At 37.8% G+C, this 17,619-nt stretch overlaps 1 protein-coding gene and 1 non-coding gene across 5 annotated transcripts; both read right to left on the bottom strand.

The window, feature by feature from the left end:
* Positions 1 to 3,879: 3,879 nt before the first annotated feature.
* On the bottom strand, positions 3,880 to 11,606 carry LOC125194236 (uncharacterized). 4 transcript variants are annotated; one of them, XM_089056336.1, is made up of 10 exons: positions 11,488 to 11,606; positions 11,372 to 11,417; positions 9,785 to 9,894; positions 7,914 to 8,161; positions 6,520 to 6,675; positions 6,272 to 6,428; positions 5,845 to 5,981; positions 5,513 to 5,548; positions 4,397 to 4,928; positions 3,880 to 4,291 (listed from the first exon to the last, which is right to left on the bottom strand). In XM_089056336.1, exons 3-10 carry the CDS (start codon positions 9,861 to 9,863, stop codon positions 4,125 to 4,127), a joined length of 1,512 nt encoding a protein of 503 aa, XP_088912462.1. In that variant the 5' UTR covers positions 9,864 to 9,894; positions 11,372 to 11,417; positions 11,488 to 11,606; the 3' UTR covers positions 3,880 to 4,124. The 4 variants fall into 4 exon arrangements, with proteins under 4 accessions (XP_088912462.1, XP_088912461.1, XP_047948308.1 ...); XM_089056335.1 differs by adding an exon at positions 10,045 to 10,836 and having other exon boundaries at positions 3,880 to 4,928; positions 11,488 to 11,596; XM_048092351.2 differs by having other exon boundaries at positions 3,880 to 4,928.
* Positions 11,607 to 15,791: 4,185 nt separating this feature from the next.
* LOC148928547 (small nucleolar RNA R71) lies at positions 15,792 to 15,898 on the bottom strand. The gene has a single exon (XR_016129723.1). It is a non-coding gene; the product is annotated as a small nucleolar RNA R71 (small nucleolar RNA).
* Positions 15,899 to 17,619: the final 1,721 nt, after the last annotated feature.

Consider the following 17,619-nt stretch of genomic DNA (forward strand, 5'->3'; position numbering starts at 1 on the left):
GTACTATAATCTTGTGTTTATTTGGTTTAGGCAAGCAAATTTGTTACTGGTCCTACCATCCGGGGACAAAAGAACAAGAATGGGGAAACACTCGGTATGATATTTACAAGGGAGCACAAAGGGATGAAGGAAGAGGCTGATAAGTTTTTTAAGGACGCTTCAAATTCGTGTTCTATCATAGTAGCACTAATAACCGCCATAGCCTTTGCAGCAGCAATCACATATACCGGTGGCGACCAAGCATCGGGATACCCATCCCCGATGTTTGTCAAATCAGCTGCTTTCGGTGTGTTTGTCTATTTAGACATTCTATCACTTGTTATGTCGATGACGTCCCTACTATTATTCCTCTCTATACTTAACTCACGTTATTTTGAATGTGATTTTGTGTTCGCACTACCTAAATGGTTGGGCTTGGGTCTTCTATCACTTTTTATATCAATTCTACTCTTACTGATAGCATTTGGGGATGTGGTTTTACTTAGATTTTGGGAATGATAGGGCATGGGTTCTCGTCATGTGCACTTTCTCTTATACCTATGTCTCCTTTCGTCTTTCTCCACTTTCGTCTTCTTCGGGACGTCTTTTGTTCCACTTATCGCTGGGGTTGGGGCAATTTCAGTCATCGCTCATTTCTTTGACGTTATTGATACTTTGAAAAGCAAGGAAATGTGATGTGAGTGTTGCTGTGTAAATTTGAACTTCCCAGATCCAGAGAATCCACTAGACACTGGGTCTAGGAATTCAGAGAATCCTCGAGTTACCTGTCGTTGGGCATACAATCACTTCCTTCCCCTTTCAAACCCTCAACCGCTATGCTAAAAGATTAGTACAGGGAAGCAGGGATCGAATCAACAGAGACGGATGCGTAAGTAAACATGTTAGAATACCTGGAAACTATTTTTGGTTGTTGCCACGCAATTTTCGGGGTTGAGATTTAATTCTTATACTTGGGAAATGAAATGCTATATCCTAACAGTTAGATCTAGGCGAAGATAACAGAACATACATACTGACGACCAGACGTGCTTGAGTTAACTACTAGACCTGGTAAACGACTTCTTAAAACTAACCTAGACAGAGGAAAAACAGAGCGTGGGGACCATTTCCCAAAACATCATGGTACGGCAGAAAAAGCTGCAAATTAACTAACTAAAGATTTAACTAACAGCGACATCATCTTCTTCAAACTTTGATCACGAAATGCAGAGGAAAAATAGAGTGAAACAAAGATCGAAACAGGGCAAACTGAATTAAACCGATTAATGCGATCAACTACATAAACTAAAGCATATCTACTATTACTAGACGAGGTAAACAAGAAAACAGAAATTAAACATTACAACCATGCAAACGTGAACAGATCCAAACACTGGATGCTTCATCCACTCCGGATCCAAGCCATCCACAACAAACCAACACAAATTCCATCTCCGATCTCACAGATTTAACCAAATTCAGCCGATCAACTACAAATCTCCATGCAATTTAAACTCCAAATTCAGATCAACCACCAATAAGCATCAAAAGTGAATAGATAATGTAACTATAACGTAAAACGAAACCAAAGCAACAGATTCCATAGCAAGTAGTGCAATATCCAACAGTAACTGAGCAAAATACGACCGGCTTCGAACAACAAAGTCTCGGGAAATCCAGAAATATAAACAGAAAGCGGGTAAAGAGATTGTATCATCGCCTCACGTGGAGACGGTGTTACACAACGACCGAATAAATTCCTGAACCGTAAACCCCTAGATGATTCTCTTAAAAGTGTGTGTAGAGAATGAGAAAGGCTAAGCTAAGAGCTGATGGTGAGAAAAAAGAACTCCTTTCATGTTGGGTGCGTGCTCGTATTTATAAGGGATGGAGCTTCTAGACTCTTCCTTGTGCTTCCCATTTTGCCCTCCTTTCGGATGCTCCTTCGTCTAGTAAACTCCTCATCTTTCCTGCTCACTTTCTCTGCCAGCTTCCTTCTCCAGGTGATCCCCTCTTTCTTCCTGGATCTGGCGATTTTTCTACACACCTTGCTTATAAAACCTTGTTAGACCCAGGAAATCACAGAATTTATCCCCATAACCAATACATGAAATTAGCCTTATCATACTTTGTATCCTGATGATGATTGAATTTTGGATTCTGATTCTCATTTTGAAAGTTTGAAGGACATTAAGGCTTTATAGGATGATTCTGATGTTTAATGTTTGAGACTGTATTTTGATATTGCATTGATTTGATGCTGTGTCATTGTTGATATCTTTTTGTACTGTTATTGGTGTGCTCTTTGGGTCTGTTTACTTGTGCAAATCAAAGCACCACTTCTATATATAGCCTCTCTTGCAAATCGATTTATATACTGCAAAATTTCCTGATTATTACTATTAATCAGTGTGGTGTTATTGGTGTGATCTTAGGTTCTGTTTCCTTGTGCAAATAGCGTCCCCGGCAAATCGAGCAAAATTTCTGACTTCAAGGGTTCGCCACTGTGACGGCTGGACTGTGATGTTTTGAAACTATGATAGTAATTTAATTCAATTTCAAATCATTTCATAAAATTAAATAGTACTCCTTTCTGCCTATAACATGAGTCACATTTGGTGTAAACACGAATTTTAAAAAATGTAAAGAATAGTGGGTTGGTATGGAGTCCTTTTTTTTATATTGGTTCTATAATAGAATGCGAGTGAAATGAGTTAATGGAAATGGACCTACTTATCATTAATAGTAAAAGTGAAATGTGACTCTTATTGTGGGATGGATCGAAAAGGCAAAATATGACTGTTATTGCGGACGGAGGAAGTACTATTTTTAATAAGAAAGAGAACGATTAAACTGAAAGAGTGAGAGAGGGAGTCGTCGAGTTAAGAGGATGCCCCAGTGACCACTCCCAAAATATTAAGGGACGCAGATAAACATCACACGGCTATGGGCCAGGGCGGCTAATGGGGTGATGGGTTGGGTTATGGGGTTTTAAATATTTAAATTAAATTCCAAATCATTTGTTTAGAAAATTAAGTATTCCCTCTGTCACATAAAAATATAGATACTCTTCATTTTCGCTCACTTCACAAAAATATGTGCATTCCATTTTTGGAAAGTTATCCTAATTTATTTCTCCTATACATCCACTTATTTACAACTTATACCACCATTAAACACTACTAACAATAATGGTCTCACTATCTACTTACATTATTTTAACTACCATTCTCTTCATTTCTCTCACTTTATTAATTTTATATTAATTTCCATGTCATATAAATTGCCCATATTTTCATGGGATAATTGGTATAATATACACTAAAAAAACTCGCGATTTAGTGACGGAATTATCCGTCACTAATTAGCGAAATTTCTTCTCTAAACATGGTTAATGACAGATAAGTACCGACGGATCCGTCAATAATAAGCTTGTCACTAAAAAATTTTAGTGACGGATTTGTCCGTCACCAAAGTTACTAGCCCACTCAGTGGTGGAAAAGTAGATGGCTGCCACATATTAGTGATGAACTTTTCTGATACTATTAGTACGAATTTCAGTCTTTCATAGTTATTCCATTCATGTACTGTGAATCAATGCTCTCCAAATTTTATAATTTGTTGTTAATTATTTCAAGCTTATGGTATGTTTTAGTCGTATAATTCATAGTTATTTTGTTTACAATTTTATATAATGATATTGTTTCTAATTTCGGTTAATTAATTTACAATCTAAAATTAATGTTTAAAAATTTCTTAATCTGTGTGAAACTAGTTTAAATTAAAATGCAAGACTCGATTCATATATACACCATCCCTTGTTCTTGCACATACAGATAAAACAGATAGTACTATGAGCCAAGGGGTGCAGAAAACTTAACCAAGGCCAACAAAAGAGGGTGAAAACTGAAGAGTCTTGTACTTTTAGTTCATCTATGATTAAATTACTAATAAATTCTACATTTAGTTTTACATGAGCTACATGTACCACGCCACATGCCGCCGCATAGAGAACTCAATAACACGGTAGGGCACAGACCGAAGGATAGTACACTAACATAGCTATTAATGTGGTCCTTAGCCATGGTTTACTGGCCTATTAATGTACAAAAATAACACAAGGTCTACCGTTTACCAATAAAATCTCACTGTCGATGTATGGGAGGCGTTGGTGGCTGGTGGCTTTGCCCATAAAATCCGATACCAACAGGCCTGTAGTATCCACCACTAGCTGGTTGCTGCAGCTGCTGCAGTTGCTGTGATTGTGGCTGCTGTTGTGTTTGCTGAGGCGGAGGGTTCGGCCTAGCAAACCCTGTTGGTGCATTTGAGAGTGGTGGAGGGAGTAGGTTGTTTGCACCATAACCATAGGTCAGCCCCATCATATTAGACTGGACCATTTGATTTGAAGGGGAATTACCTGGAGGTGCAAGTGGTGGTGGTGGTGGCGGTGGCAGAGGAGGCGGATGAAACTGCTGGGCCTGCAGTTGGTTCACCTGAGAAACAGTCTGCACAGTGCTGGACTGAACAGGTGGCATACTGGTCATTGCCTGCTGCGAAGTCGGAAACAAGGTTGAATTCGTTCCTTCGGGGTTCTTCCCATCAGAAAATGACATCGGTGGCTCAAGCTTCTGCCGTTTCAAACCACTGCTCATCGATGCAGCCTCTTCTGCTACGAGAGATGAAAGAATAGATGTGAGCATCTGGGCAGAAGATGTTGAGGCGGTGAGTTTTGCAGCAACTGCAGCAGCTGCAGCCTTCTTGCTCTCTTCCGTGGTAGGGTTCGCAAATGAAGTCAATGGATTGGTAGGAGGCACAGTAATGTTGGTTGCTGGAATTGCACTGGGAAAAGGCGGTTCGATCACTACTTGGTTCACCAGCAGTGGCACAGAGGATTTTGATGTTAGCTTGAGTCTGATATTAGTTGCTTGCTCAATCTGACTACGACCAGCCTGCATGCAACAAAATACAAGTGTAATGAGGATAACAAAAAAAAAAAAAACTGGGGGATATCCTGTATTTCAACTTGAGAATAGCATTGAAACGGCAAACAGAGATTAAGGTCTGAGGCAAAATGGAACTTTTAAGACGAAGAGTAAAACTTTTTGTTGAAGTCTGTTTTAGTTAAGGAATTGAAATGTATGTATCAGTCCGCCTGAATCATTCAGTGACTAGCCTAAATGACTGAGGCCTTTCAAATCCATATGTTAACATTAACAATCACCCACAGGTTTCAAATCTAATCCTCAAATATAAGAACATTTTTTATTACTTATTTGGAACTATTTTGTCCAAGTTTTAGCTGGATGTTTAAGATTGAACTCTTAGTAACAAGTAAATAACCAACAAAACAAAAAGTGACACTCTAGGCACCATATCGAGAGCTTGTGTCTAACCAAATATAGTCCGTGAACATGATTTATTTTACTTTTTCTAGAGGCATGTGAACGACAACAAGCATATAAAAGCAGATGCATCCATACACACACACACACATGTATATATAAATGTGGAGAGAGAGAGAGAGAGAACCTACAGATATCACACTTCGAAGCTGCTCCAGCTTTGTTTCCTAAAAAACATTGAAATGTCAGAATTTGAACATATATAACCATACATGCAAGCTGTCACTTTAAAATTTCTATAGTACTTTCACTAGCAATAAACTTAGTATATCTAATATATAACTTCATCTGGCCATGAAATTATCTCAAAATAAACTCAGTTGTCAAATCAAACTTTCTGATAGCATGTCAATTACAACCACCATGAACTATATATTGTTTAACCAATTGACATGAGTTACGCACTACCTAGAGGTGGCTTATAAATTATAGAGGAACAAACTTGCATAAAATGAAATCATACTTGATCCTGAAGTGCTTCTCTAAGCTGAGAAACAAGGTCGACTCTAACTGCTTCAGACTTTTCAAGTTCGTTAATGCATTGTTTAATAACATTCTCCTGTGTCTCTATATTATCAACATCAGAACCATTGAGATTTCCTGAAGGCAAAATCAAGATGAAAATCAGAGGACATCAGATACTCGAAGTAAAAGTAAAACCAAAAGTGGGTGAACTTTTCATTGTTTATAAGATTTCTGAAAACAGAATAGGCAATTGGGACTTGCAGAGCACAAGTAATTCCACGAAGATGTTCTTCTGAAGCTCACAAAATTCTCATTGTGTCCTTGTCTGCTCATGTTGAATTACTATATCTATATGTAAAACTCTAACCAAGAAATGGTCATTCACACAAGGAAGTAAATGCCGAGGAAAACATCTTGTGTCAAACCTTGAGAAGTAGCATATAGAACATCTTTCTCGATTTCTTGAACAGAAGAAATTGCTTTTTGAAATTTTCCTAAGGCTTCTTCTTCATTGACAGCTTCATCATGTACCAACTGCAAAGCAGTCAAAATCTTTTCTGGCAAACCTCCAACAGCTAATTTCTGGATTTCAAAACAATGAAAGATAAGTATAGTTCTACCAATAAATGAAACATTATTCCAAAACATCTGGCATACATGGATTTGCACTTACGATTCTGAGAGATGTAGCATCTCTCTTCACCACCTTAATAGGATTAGGAACTACGATCTTCCCATTGCTGACTGGAGAAGGATTCTTCCCCAACAATTCATTTTTCAGATTTTGCCCCCTAGATCCAAAAACCTTTCTTTCTTCCCAGATGTCAACCTGATATAAAGAGTCAACCCAAACCCCACCCCAAAATCAAAAAAGAAAAACGAAATAGAAGTTAGTATCATGTGAGAAGTAGAAGTTAATATTCAAAAGATGAGATCAATAGAGAAATTGGTAATAGGGAACGGTGCTTAAAGTCGAAGCTCTTAGAGAGACAAGGATAGGACACCCTAGTGTGGAATGAAACGAGACTATAAAGCTTTTTTCCAGAATATAGCATGATACTACCTCCGTTTCTTGTTGATAGGGCATTTTTTCCGGCACAGATACTAAGATATAGATGTTTAATAGGTTAAGTGGAGAGAATAAAGTATGAGAGAGATAGAGATATGATCAAATAAGAGAGAGAATAAAGTATGAGAGAGAAAATGTACTACTTTTACCAAAAATAACAACCAAAAATGAATAATACTCTATTAAGGTGGAACTGAGGGAGTAGTATTTTTGTACATCATAACAATTATTTTTAGTATGAGCGTATAATAAGAAAGGCTGCAACTATTAAGGAGGGGGGAACAAAAAAAAGTAAGACAACTTGTTTGAACATATTTCAGTTAATGGAAGCAGAGCTCTCATGCTTTGCTAGTAACATATTGCTGAACAGAAGCCGTCCAACTGGATCAGATGTTTGAAAGAAGAGCCAACACAGAATTATAGTTAATAAATGCTACAGGCACTACCTATCCTCTGGGGTCAACACTGGGGAACTAGTGCTATAATAGAAGCTGAAGCTATGTTAAGTGCTCAAGGAATGAAATCAACCTTAAGCATATTTACTAATATGTTTACTTTGCCTAAACCATAACACATTATTTTCTTTTTTCACATCAAATATTAAGTTCTGGTGAAAAAACTTAGCAAAATTAAACAAGTTCTCAATGAGGCTCTTCATCTGGCTGCACAAAGGCACCATCATAATCATTAGAACACTAGTTATCAGAATGGTTTTAGAAATAACTCATCAAGGATATAAACCAAGAACCAACAAGAGTCATGCAACACAAGAGTTCTTGTGATTAAGGGGACCTTTCAAGACCAAGCTTGCAATGGAGAGATATGCAAGTAAAACTTATACATTATGATTAATGCTGGGTAGAGCAAATTGCAAATTTCATGCCAATGCTAACCACATACAGTTACTATAAATATATTGAAGTAGATGGAATGCAGAAAGCCTACTAGTCACTTTTCATGATATAATATGAAGAAAATGGGGAAGAATGAAGAATCACCAGTCTGAAGGCAACTTTTCTGCAATTTTCATTGCTACTTTCATATACTATCTTTAGAGCTGTTGGAAGAACCTTCCAGAATTCATTGACAAATTCACTGCCCTTACGCCTGCTATTTTGCAGGATGTCATTGGACAAGTATAAAAAGGAAACGCGTTGCTCGTTTGGTGCTGCTTTGAACAATTTCTCCCATGTTTCAACAACTTGCTTAGCCTTTTTACGATGAGAAATGCACCACCGGGACAAAGCTGATCAAATGTTAAAAGAAAACCTCTTGATAGTACAATTCTGAACAATTAAACGGGAACACCAAAGCTCCACAAAGACCCCATTCAACTATACAAAGACTAAATCTTAGCCATAAACAAGAGAATTAGTTCTTAGCCAAACGTCATCAGTTGTATCTTGAGGAAAGCATATATTCCTGACGGAAGATAGGTTTTAAAAATTAGTATAGCACGTTACAGAAATCTCATGTACTGCTACACCCATCATTACAAGACTAGCAGTCCAAAATCTTGAGAATCACAACAAACTCCTATCATAAGAAAGAACCGACATCCCAGGAATTTATAGCAAGAGATCCCGATAACAAGCTATACCATTTATGATATCTATAAACATAAGGATGTAACATGGATCACTGCAAAGAAATTCATCAATCTAAGTGCACGGTCCTTGCAAGTCAAAGAGCAAGCTATAATGGTCTTAAATAAATCATCAAAATTAGTTATTGTCCTTACAAATCTTATTATAACATCCATCTTGGACAATCAGCCACTGCAACGAGAAAGGTATTAACGTGATAAGGTAAGGGACAAAATTAATATTTCAGCCAGCCAGACAAGTTCTACATTACTTCAATGAAAATTAAAAATATCCAAGAGCTTAACCATGCATCTAACTCTTGCATAGATTGCTGAAAGCCCAACAAATCAAACCCTCTGTTAGTATCAACTAACAAACAGAAAGGAAACAGGTGAACTGCCAGCCCCTCTTCCCAAACAAAAAATTAAATAAAAAAAGGCTAAAAGAAACATAAACAGCAACAAATAAATTGACATTGTCTTTTAAGGGAAAACAAGGAATTATTGAAGCAAGTTCTCCTTTATTTTATGTTTTTGAGTTCATCAACTGTACAGGTGCCTGTATCAAGTATCCGATGCTTCATATCTTTGAGTTCCTTCAGAAAAAAGCACACAATTTATTCAACTTCAAGTTAACAAAGTATGCATATTCATCATTTATCTTACAAGATTTTTATCACAATTCACACTCTATGAATGGATAAATTCTTGAAGTTGATTGTGGTTCTTCAACAGGCAGGTTCCCTCCAAGGAAACTCATCAGGCAATACTACACGTTAAGAGTAAAAAAGATATGCACATTGAAACCCCACAAAATAAATACAGTAGGAAACAATTGTTCACTCTATATGAAGGTCTCTGGTAAGTGAAATGCAATGAGCATACATGAAGATATTATCAATCAGTAACAAATATTGCATTATCGCAAATAAGTTGATAACACTAGTTCGCATTTATATTACAAGTGTAACACATGAACCACACCAAGTCTGCATACATACAGATCACGTGAACCAGTAATTAAATCTCAAGTAAGGCAAGAAATTGATAACAACGATTAGCTTCCATGTTACGTTAACAAGTAAAAGAAAATGAAACACATAACAAATCTTTAGAGGCTACATGTGCTACTGCTACATGCTGACAAACAGAAATTCATTCCATTACATATGATTATAACGTTTAAAATCAAAGACAAAAGGAAATTTACAATCCAAAAACCATCCATTCACTGCAATATCATAACTAGAAAACTAACTTATGAATTTCGGCAAGAAAGGATACACTCGATGCTTTGCTGAGAACTATTGAGTTTAGACAATTTCTCAGTAAGGATTGTCTCATTAAACTTTTCATCACTCATTTTTTGCAAAACTGTTTATGCTCTGAAGTGCCTGCAACAATACTTAAACAGATTAACACTACAGAAATGTTAAGAAAACAATCAGCAAGTTTTGGGGCAGTAATTAATCTAGGGAGGGGGGTCATCGATTTTTTATGGAATCCATACTAACTGCAAAAAATAAGAAACCTTTCAAACTTACCCTGGATTATTCTCATAAAATTACAGTTCAAGTTGCATGGTAAATCCAAGAGAACCCCGGGGAAGATGAAGAAAAAGAAGACGAAGAAGAACAAGATCACCCATAATAAACTTGTTAAACAGCAATTTAGATACAAAGTATGCCAGTTTGGAGTAATTTCAGAGCCTATTGAGAAAAATCATGCTCATGAAAAAAGTACACAAGTTGCAATTTTCATTTGCTTATTGCAAAGACCTATTAGTTAGGAATTTGAATGTCATACATGTTAAAGGTACTATAATAATATGACTAATATAGATGTTCGTAAACCTCATGTCTAGTGCTTATGATGGAGATGGCTAATACAAAATGTAGGTCCCTCGGCATACTTGACTAATTATGATACTAAAAGTACGAAAATAAAATAATGGAGTACTTGGTTCTGTCTGACAGAAAAACTGTACTACTATTTTATAGTGAACTGTCATATAATTTCAATGGTTAGGCACAGGATAATGTAAAACCAAAATATACTGAAGTCTGAGGTCTAGTGGGTAAGAAAGATACCATCCCCCTGTTGTGACAATTACTGCTCCTGTTGCCAACTAACACATATATGCAAAAACTTCATTCAACTAAAAGAAAAGGTAAAGCATCTGAAACCTTAGGAAACATAGTTCAACTAGTACATAGAAGTAAAAACTAAGTTAACTTAAGAAAAATGACAGAGCTGAAATGTGAGATTGAGGGTTAGTGTCTATTTGTTATGATTGAGGATCTCGACGGGGGGCAACCAAGATTTTCTTCAGAATGCTGTAAGGCAAAAGCCACAAAAGGGAAGTATCAATCAAAGATCCACATGCATTTTACATATTGTAACAAGATGGAGAAGGGATTATTTTCCCCATTTGACGGATTACTTTCAAAATTCCTTTTTGTTTAATATATTACCTATTGCTTCATTTTATCCATCAGAATAGTTCACTCACATTGTCACACAAGCTACGGAGGCAAAAACTATAAATAGCCATAATAAGAATAATGATAACAGCGAACAGCATCACCAGATAAATGCCCAGCTAAAATCCTACTAATAAATATTGATAAAACGTTTACACCAACAAATCGCAAACAGAGACATAAATGCATTCAGTTCCACAAATTCACTACCTAGCTCAAAAATAAGCCCCGACGCGAAAAAACATTCACGATTAATGGCAGCACGCAGGAAAATCAATAATTTCAACTAAAAATTCGCCCAGCAAAAAAAATCCCCAAAACTATGTATATTAAGGGGGGAGAAGGCTTCTTAAATTTAGGTTTTGAACCAATGAAATTCGAACCGTACGTTTGAAAATCTTCCAGCAAGCGGGCTCAATCCAGAAAGGAAAAACCTGAAATAATAGAAAAATCAAAAATCAAAGTAGCATAAATTAATTCTAAACTAGAGAGTAAGGATTTTACCTTGAGACGTTGAAGAGAGAAAAACCCTCAAGAATGGGAGGCGAATTGTTTGAAGGAAACAGGGTGAAGGTGACAGAGAGTGAAAATAAGTGGGGCTTAACTGAAAATAACAATTAGTGTAAAACTGGGAAACAATTGATATTTGGGATTTTGAGGTGGCTCAATTTGTCAAATTACGTTTAGCTTCCGTTTCGTATACGGAATTGGAATTGGAATTCAATGAGGTTGAATTGAAAGTTTAATTTAATTCTAAATTCTATGTTTGTTAAAATGAAGTAGTAATTAATAGGGGTGAGAATATTGATATCGGATATTGTGTTTACCCAAATCCGACCCAATACCCAATTTTATGCGATTGGGTAAGGGATCGGGTGATGAAATTTAAAATATCGGATAGCTCGGTCGGACATCGGGTATTACCCAAATACTCGATTCATTTATTTTTAATACCTGATTGTTGTTTTGACTTTTGATGCATATTATTGATTGTTTCTATATTTGATTAGATGTTTAATACTCCCTCCGTCCCCTATTAGGAGTCACTCTTTGACCGGGCACGGGTTTTAAGAAATGTAAAGAAAAGTTGGTTGAAAAAGTTAGTGGAATGTGGGACCCATTTTTTTATATTGGTTTTATAATAAAATGTGAGTGAATTGAGTTAGTGGAATGTGGGACCTACTTACTATTTATGGTAAAAATGAAGTGTGACTCTTAATCGGGGACGGACCGAAATGGAAAAGTGTGACTATTAATGAGGGACGGAGGGAGTAACATTTAAGTATTGCATAACTAATTCTCATATAGACAATGATAATTGTAACGTGCACTATAAAATAAATGTGACTACTTTTGTTTTTTTATATAATAATAAAATATATGGCATATTAAAGATATTAGTCAGTTTAAATATTTTCTATATTTATATTAATAATAATATTTATTTGAATCTTTTATTAGCTATTAACATATGTAAGAGTTGAGTATCTGGGTATTCGATTCATCGAGTTTGGATACCCGAAGTGGGTATTTGGGTACCCAAAAATATATCGGGTCGGATATTAGGTAGGTATTTTACTTGTCAGGTTTTTTCAGGTCAGATACCCATGGGTATCCGTATTCCTACCCCCAGTAATTGATATGAAATTAAATTTGAAGAATTTGAGCACACACAGTACATATACTCACACACACTATACACAAAATATACTCACATACTTTACACAAAATACATATGCTACAAATACACACTCACACACACTTTACACAAATACACATACTTCACACACTGCACACTACACCCGCTATACACAAAATGTTAGAGTTTGTATACTAGAAATCACCTTTCGAGTGATTGAATACTGTTAAAACTCTTATTTTATTTTCCGGGGAATAAAAAACAGATTATATTTGTCATAATGTTATTATGTTTTACATTTAATGGATGCTTATTACATGTTTAAATGTATAAGTAACTTAACATAGTCTATGTCTTTGTTTTAGTAGACCGGTTGTGAGCGTCGTCCACTTTAAGGTAACACGGTCAGTTCTGAACAATGAAAAGAAGAATTTCACAACCTAGATAGGCCTAGACTACCTATCGTGAACGGTTGCAATGTCAGTCCGCATATTTCTAAGCCTTACTGAAATAAGATGGCATTGGTGTGGTAAAGCACTGAATTGGATCTAACAGTGAGACGTGTCTTTATGCTATCTACTGAAAGACGAGGTCTTGATAATTATTGTTTCTTAATCAATGTAGGTTAGCATTGAGCATACTATATTGATTATGCACTACTTTGACTTACCAAATGGTGCGGATTTTTCGCAACCTAATAAACCTGGTATATTGGGTAGTGGTGATTTATATCTAGTGGTGCTAGGATTGCTATTATATTGAATCGTGCGCGAGGTGAGTCTCGTTTGATAACATCCTCAAGAGAAGCTCCAAAATAAGGTTTTATTATTCGGAACCTAGCTAGTTGGAGTTTGATTACTCTATGAATAATAAATAATAATTTCTTGTTGAGTCCATCCTTGGAATTAATAAGAGATTAATTAATTAAGTGTCACACCTCAACCCATATGACGTATGTACACTTACTATAAATAAATTCAAAATTTAAAATAAATAATCCACACGTCAAGTACATAAAATGCACATATTATATAATTGATACGCCCGGATTTTGCACTGTTTTAAGGCCATTATTTGGTCCGTTTTTGTTATCAAAATCACTCTGCATGTCCATTATTTGCATATTCTATACATTTTGGTATTTTGACGTGTTTTGTGAGAAATGTGCATATTTGAGCCGAAAAGGGGAGTAAAAACGCATAGTCTGGAAATCTGGAGTCAGACGGCGACCAGCGACCGCCGCGAAGTTGTACGGCGACCGCCGGCGCCCGGCGGTCAGAGCTATGTGGCGGCCCGCCTCGGAAATTTACGCTAGGAGAAGAGTCTCGCCCGGCGACCGCCGGAGGACATGTGGCGGTCCGCCACCGAAGGGTCAGAGTCTCTGGACTCCAACGCGGCGACCGCCGGCCAAGGTGCGGCGGCCCGCCGGAGAAAGGCGGCGAATCCGACCAGCCCTAGATTTGCTCCAAGATTTACCAAACTTTGAAGATCTTTTCCTTCTATGATGAGGAATAATCTTCCCCTATAAATAGGACCTCAAGCTTCATCAAAAAGAGTTTTTTCACACAACAAGAACACATTCATAGAGAAAGAGAGTGACTACTTGCAACATTCATAGAGATCAAAAGCTAGAGTACTTCAATTGTGCAAGGAGTTGGAGAAGGATTTCAAGAACATCAAGAACGACAAGGATTCAACCTACGGGTTTTATTTGCTTTAGTTTTATGTTCAAATTGTTTTCCCTTCAATCTATGTTTTTAGTTTATTCAGTCATGTGTAACTAAACTCATAGGATTCTAGGGATGTGTTAGTAGCAACTTTGGTTATACAATTCCGTTTTCTATTTAATATCCGTTTTGTTTTTACTTTGTTTCTTCCCTAAGTTAATCATGATGCTTCATAATTGAGTGACACAATTATGTATGATTCAATACAACTTGCTTCATAACTGTGACAGAGTTCTAGCGAGTTAGATCCACTTAATAGACACTACAGTTAGCTTCCTTTAAAACGGCACTGTTAATTGAGAGTGAGGACTTTTCAAGGGTCTTAGGAGCTTTTTGGAGTTACGTGTTAGGATTGACAACCCTAATGTTAGTAATCAACGTTTGTATCGCATGAGCATAAGCTAGGTGACTCGTCCTTTCAAAGTATTAACTGTGCTAGGGTATTGTAGTTTGGAATTTGTATAACCATAAAAGTGAAAGCACATCCCTGGAATTCCCCTTATCTCTATACTTTTCTCTCCGTGATTTGCTTGCATTTAGTTGTTTACTGTTTTTAATATTTACTGTTTTCAAAAGTTTCCAAAAATTCTTGTTTCTCCAGATAGTAATTGAGTTCTAGTAGAAGATAGACACTTTGTGTACATCTTCCCCGTGTTCGATACCCGGTACTAACCTTTTGCTATACTATACCTACTCTGTATACTTGCAGGTATTTATAGTGCAAATAAAAAGTGTATCAAGTTTTTGGCGCCGTTGCCGGGGAAGACAATTCACTTTGGAGTGATATCTTCAAACGATAATTTTACTACTTTGGATTTTTATTGCTTTTTGTTTTAATTTTTTTTTGTTTTGTTTTCGAGTCTTGCAGGTTTTGTATGCGAACGCGTTCTGGGAAGTACATCTTAGAGCCGCTTGATTTAGAACTTGAAAGAACTCGTAGAATAATAAGAAGTGAAAAAGGATCAGGAACAATGGGTGACCGAACAGATATTGAGAAGCTGCAGGAGATGGTGAAGTTGCTGATGGATGAGAGAGATGCGGAGAGAGCAGCCCGAGAAGCCATGGAAAAGAAGAACAGAGAAACATTACCTGTGATGAACATGTTCAATCATGGGAATATGATCACTTTTCCTAACGACCCTCGTATTGATGCTAACAATTTTGAGTTACGCATGCCCCTTATCCAAAGGGTCGAGCAAACTCCTTTTGCAGGTAGGGCGACTGAAGATGCTAACCGCCATCTCTCCAAATTCGTGGAAATCGCACACACTCTGAAATTAAATGGTGTCGACGACGATGCCATACGGGTAAGACTTTTTCCATTCTCATTGATTGATTCTGCTAAGGAGTGGTTTGAGTGTATGCCACCAGAAAAGGTCTCCACATGGAAGGACATCGTAGCTACCTTCCTCGACAAATACTACCCGTCAGGCACTATTTTGAAGCTCAAAAGTGAGATCTTTCAGTTCACACAAGGCCATGACGAGCCCCTCTATGAGGCATTTGCTCGTTTCAAAGCTCTTCTTCGAAAGTGCCCAAACCATGGTTTTTCCATAGACCATCAGGTAGGAATCCTCTATAATGGATTTAATGAGAAAATATGTGCTATGCTTGATTCAGGGGCAAATGGAGGATTTCTAAGAAAGACAGGAGAGGATGCCATGGCGGTGATCGAGGAGTTCGCCACCAACAGTCGGGGGTGGTCGAAGGAAAGGCATGCCACGAGAAGAGTAGCAGCCATAGAAGAGGCCGAAGAAAGTTCTTTTGCTAAGGAGTTAGCAGAACTTAGAGTCAGGATTGATCAAATGGACATCTCGAGGAAGGAAGATCCAATTCCGGCAACTTCCATAGTGGCGGTCAAGGCACCCGAAACTGCCATATCAACTGTGGAAGAAATCAACTACGTGCAAGGAGGCGGTCCCAGAAACTACAATAACAATTATCGCCCTAATCAGGGGGGCGGTAATTTCAATAATTATAATGGGAACCGTCCGCACCCAAATCTTTCTTATTCTAACAATAATTACTTGCAACCCCCTGCAGGATTTAATGTTAGCAAAGGAGGAGTGGTTGAGCCGATGAAGAAGGAAGACAAGTATGAACAAGGAATCACGAAGATTTTGGAGGTAATTACGCAAGATAGGAAGATTAATGACACCAAGATCGGAGTGGTCGAAGCAAGGATAAACAACCTCGAGCAAGGAATGAACACAATCTCGGCAGCTGTAACCAATATTATCACTCAAATGGAGCAAATTCAGAAGAAGTTAGATGAGGATAGAGCAAAGGCAGCAGCAAGAGTGGATGATATTAACAAGAAGTGGGTGGCAAAGCAGAAATCTGGGGACTGCCCAGTCGCCGGCGGACCGCCGAACACCCCGCAGCGGCCCGCCACTGAGACGGCAGAGTCAACCACGCAGGACTGCCCAGTCGCCGGCGGACCGCCGCACACCCCGCAGCGGCCCGCCACTGAGAAGGCAGAATCGTCCACTAAGCAGGAGCTTGTGCGGCACAACGGGATTGTACTCCCTTTTCAGCCAAAGAGGAAGTTCAAGCTTGAAGAGCAGTTCAAGCAATTCCTTAACATGTTTTGCAAAGTCCATACTAACATTCCACTTGTTAAATCGTTGCAGGAGATACCAAAGTATGCGAAGCTACTAAGGGAGGCGTTAATGAGGAAAAAAAAGCCGACTAAAGCCGACCTTAAGCTACCGCATCATTGCAGCGAGATCATCCAAAAGGAAAGGGCAGTGAAGCAAAGAGATCCGGGCCAGTTCATCATTAGGTGCCGAATTGGAGAAGGGAAGGTTGACATAGCACTGTGCGACTTAGGATCGTCCATCAATCTCATGCCACTGAAGTACTACGAAAAGCTCAACATCGGGCCACTCAAATCTTCAGATGTAACACTCAGGTTGGCCGATAACTCGTCCATCAAGACTGTAGGTATGATTGAGGATGTCTTAGTTAAAGTTGATGATTTTATTTTTCCTGCCGACTTTATTGTGCTTGACATGAAAGTAGACAAGAACGTCCCTCTAATCTTAGGGAGATATTTTCTTGCCACTTGCAAAGCTTTGATTGATGTAGGTCGTGGCGAGATCACAATCAGTGATAATCATGGTCAATCCACCTATAAGATCGAGAGCGAGATGCTAAAGTTTGAGGAGGCAAAGCGGGCAAAAATGGAACAACAGTGCAGAGCAGTCATGGCTACCGACTTGACCAAGTCCAAAGATCCCTTTGAAGCGGAGGATCCTTCTACCTCCA

The sequence above is a fragment of the Salvia hispanica genome, chromosome 4 (genome assembly GCF_029641045.1).
Source record: "Salvia hispanica isolate PSC_SH4W2 chromosome 4, Shi_PSC_v1, whole genome shotgun sequence".
NCBI classification, from domain to species: Eukaryota; Viridiplantae; Streptophyta; class Magnoliopsida; order Lamiales; family Lamiaceae; genus Salvia; species Salvia hispanica.

Bases quoted from the DNA above. Each gene is read 5' to 3' on its own strand.
- LOC125194236 (XM_048092351.2), bottom strand. From the start codon at position 9,863: ATGAGTGATGAAAAGTTTAATGAGACAATCCTTACTGAGAAATTGTCT. The intron at 8,162-9,784 runs GTATCCTTTCTT...ACATTTGATCAG, and splicing joins TTCTCAGCAAAGCATCGAGT to CTTTGTCCCGGTGGTGCATT. The intron at 4,929-5,512 runs GTAGGTTCTCTC...TGTTGCATGCAG, and splicing joins AGCTTCGAAGTGTGATATCT to GCTGGTCGTAGTCAGATTGA.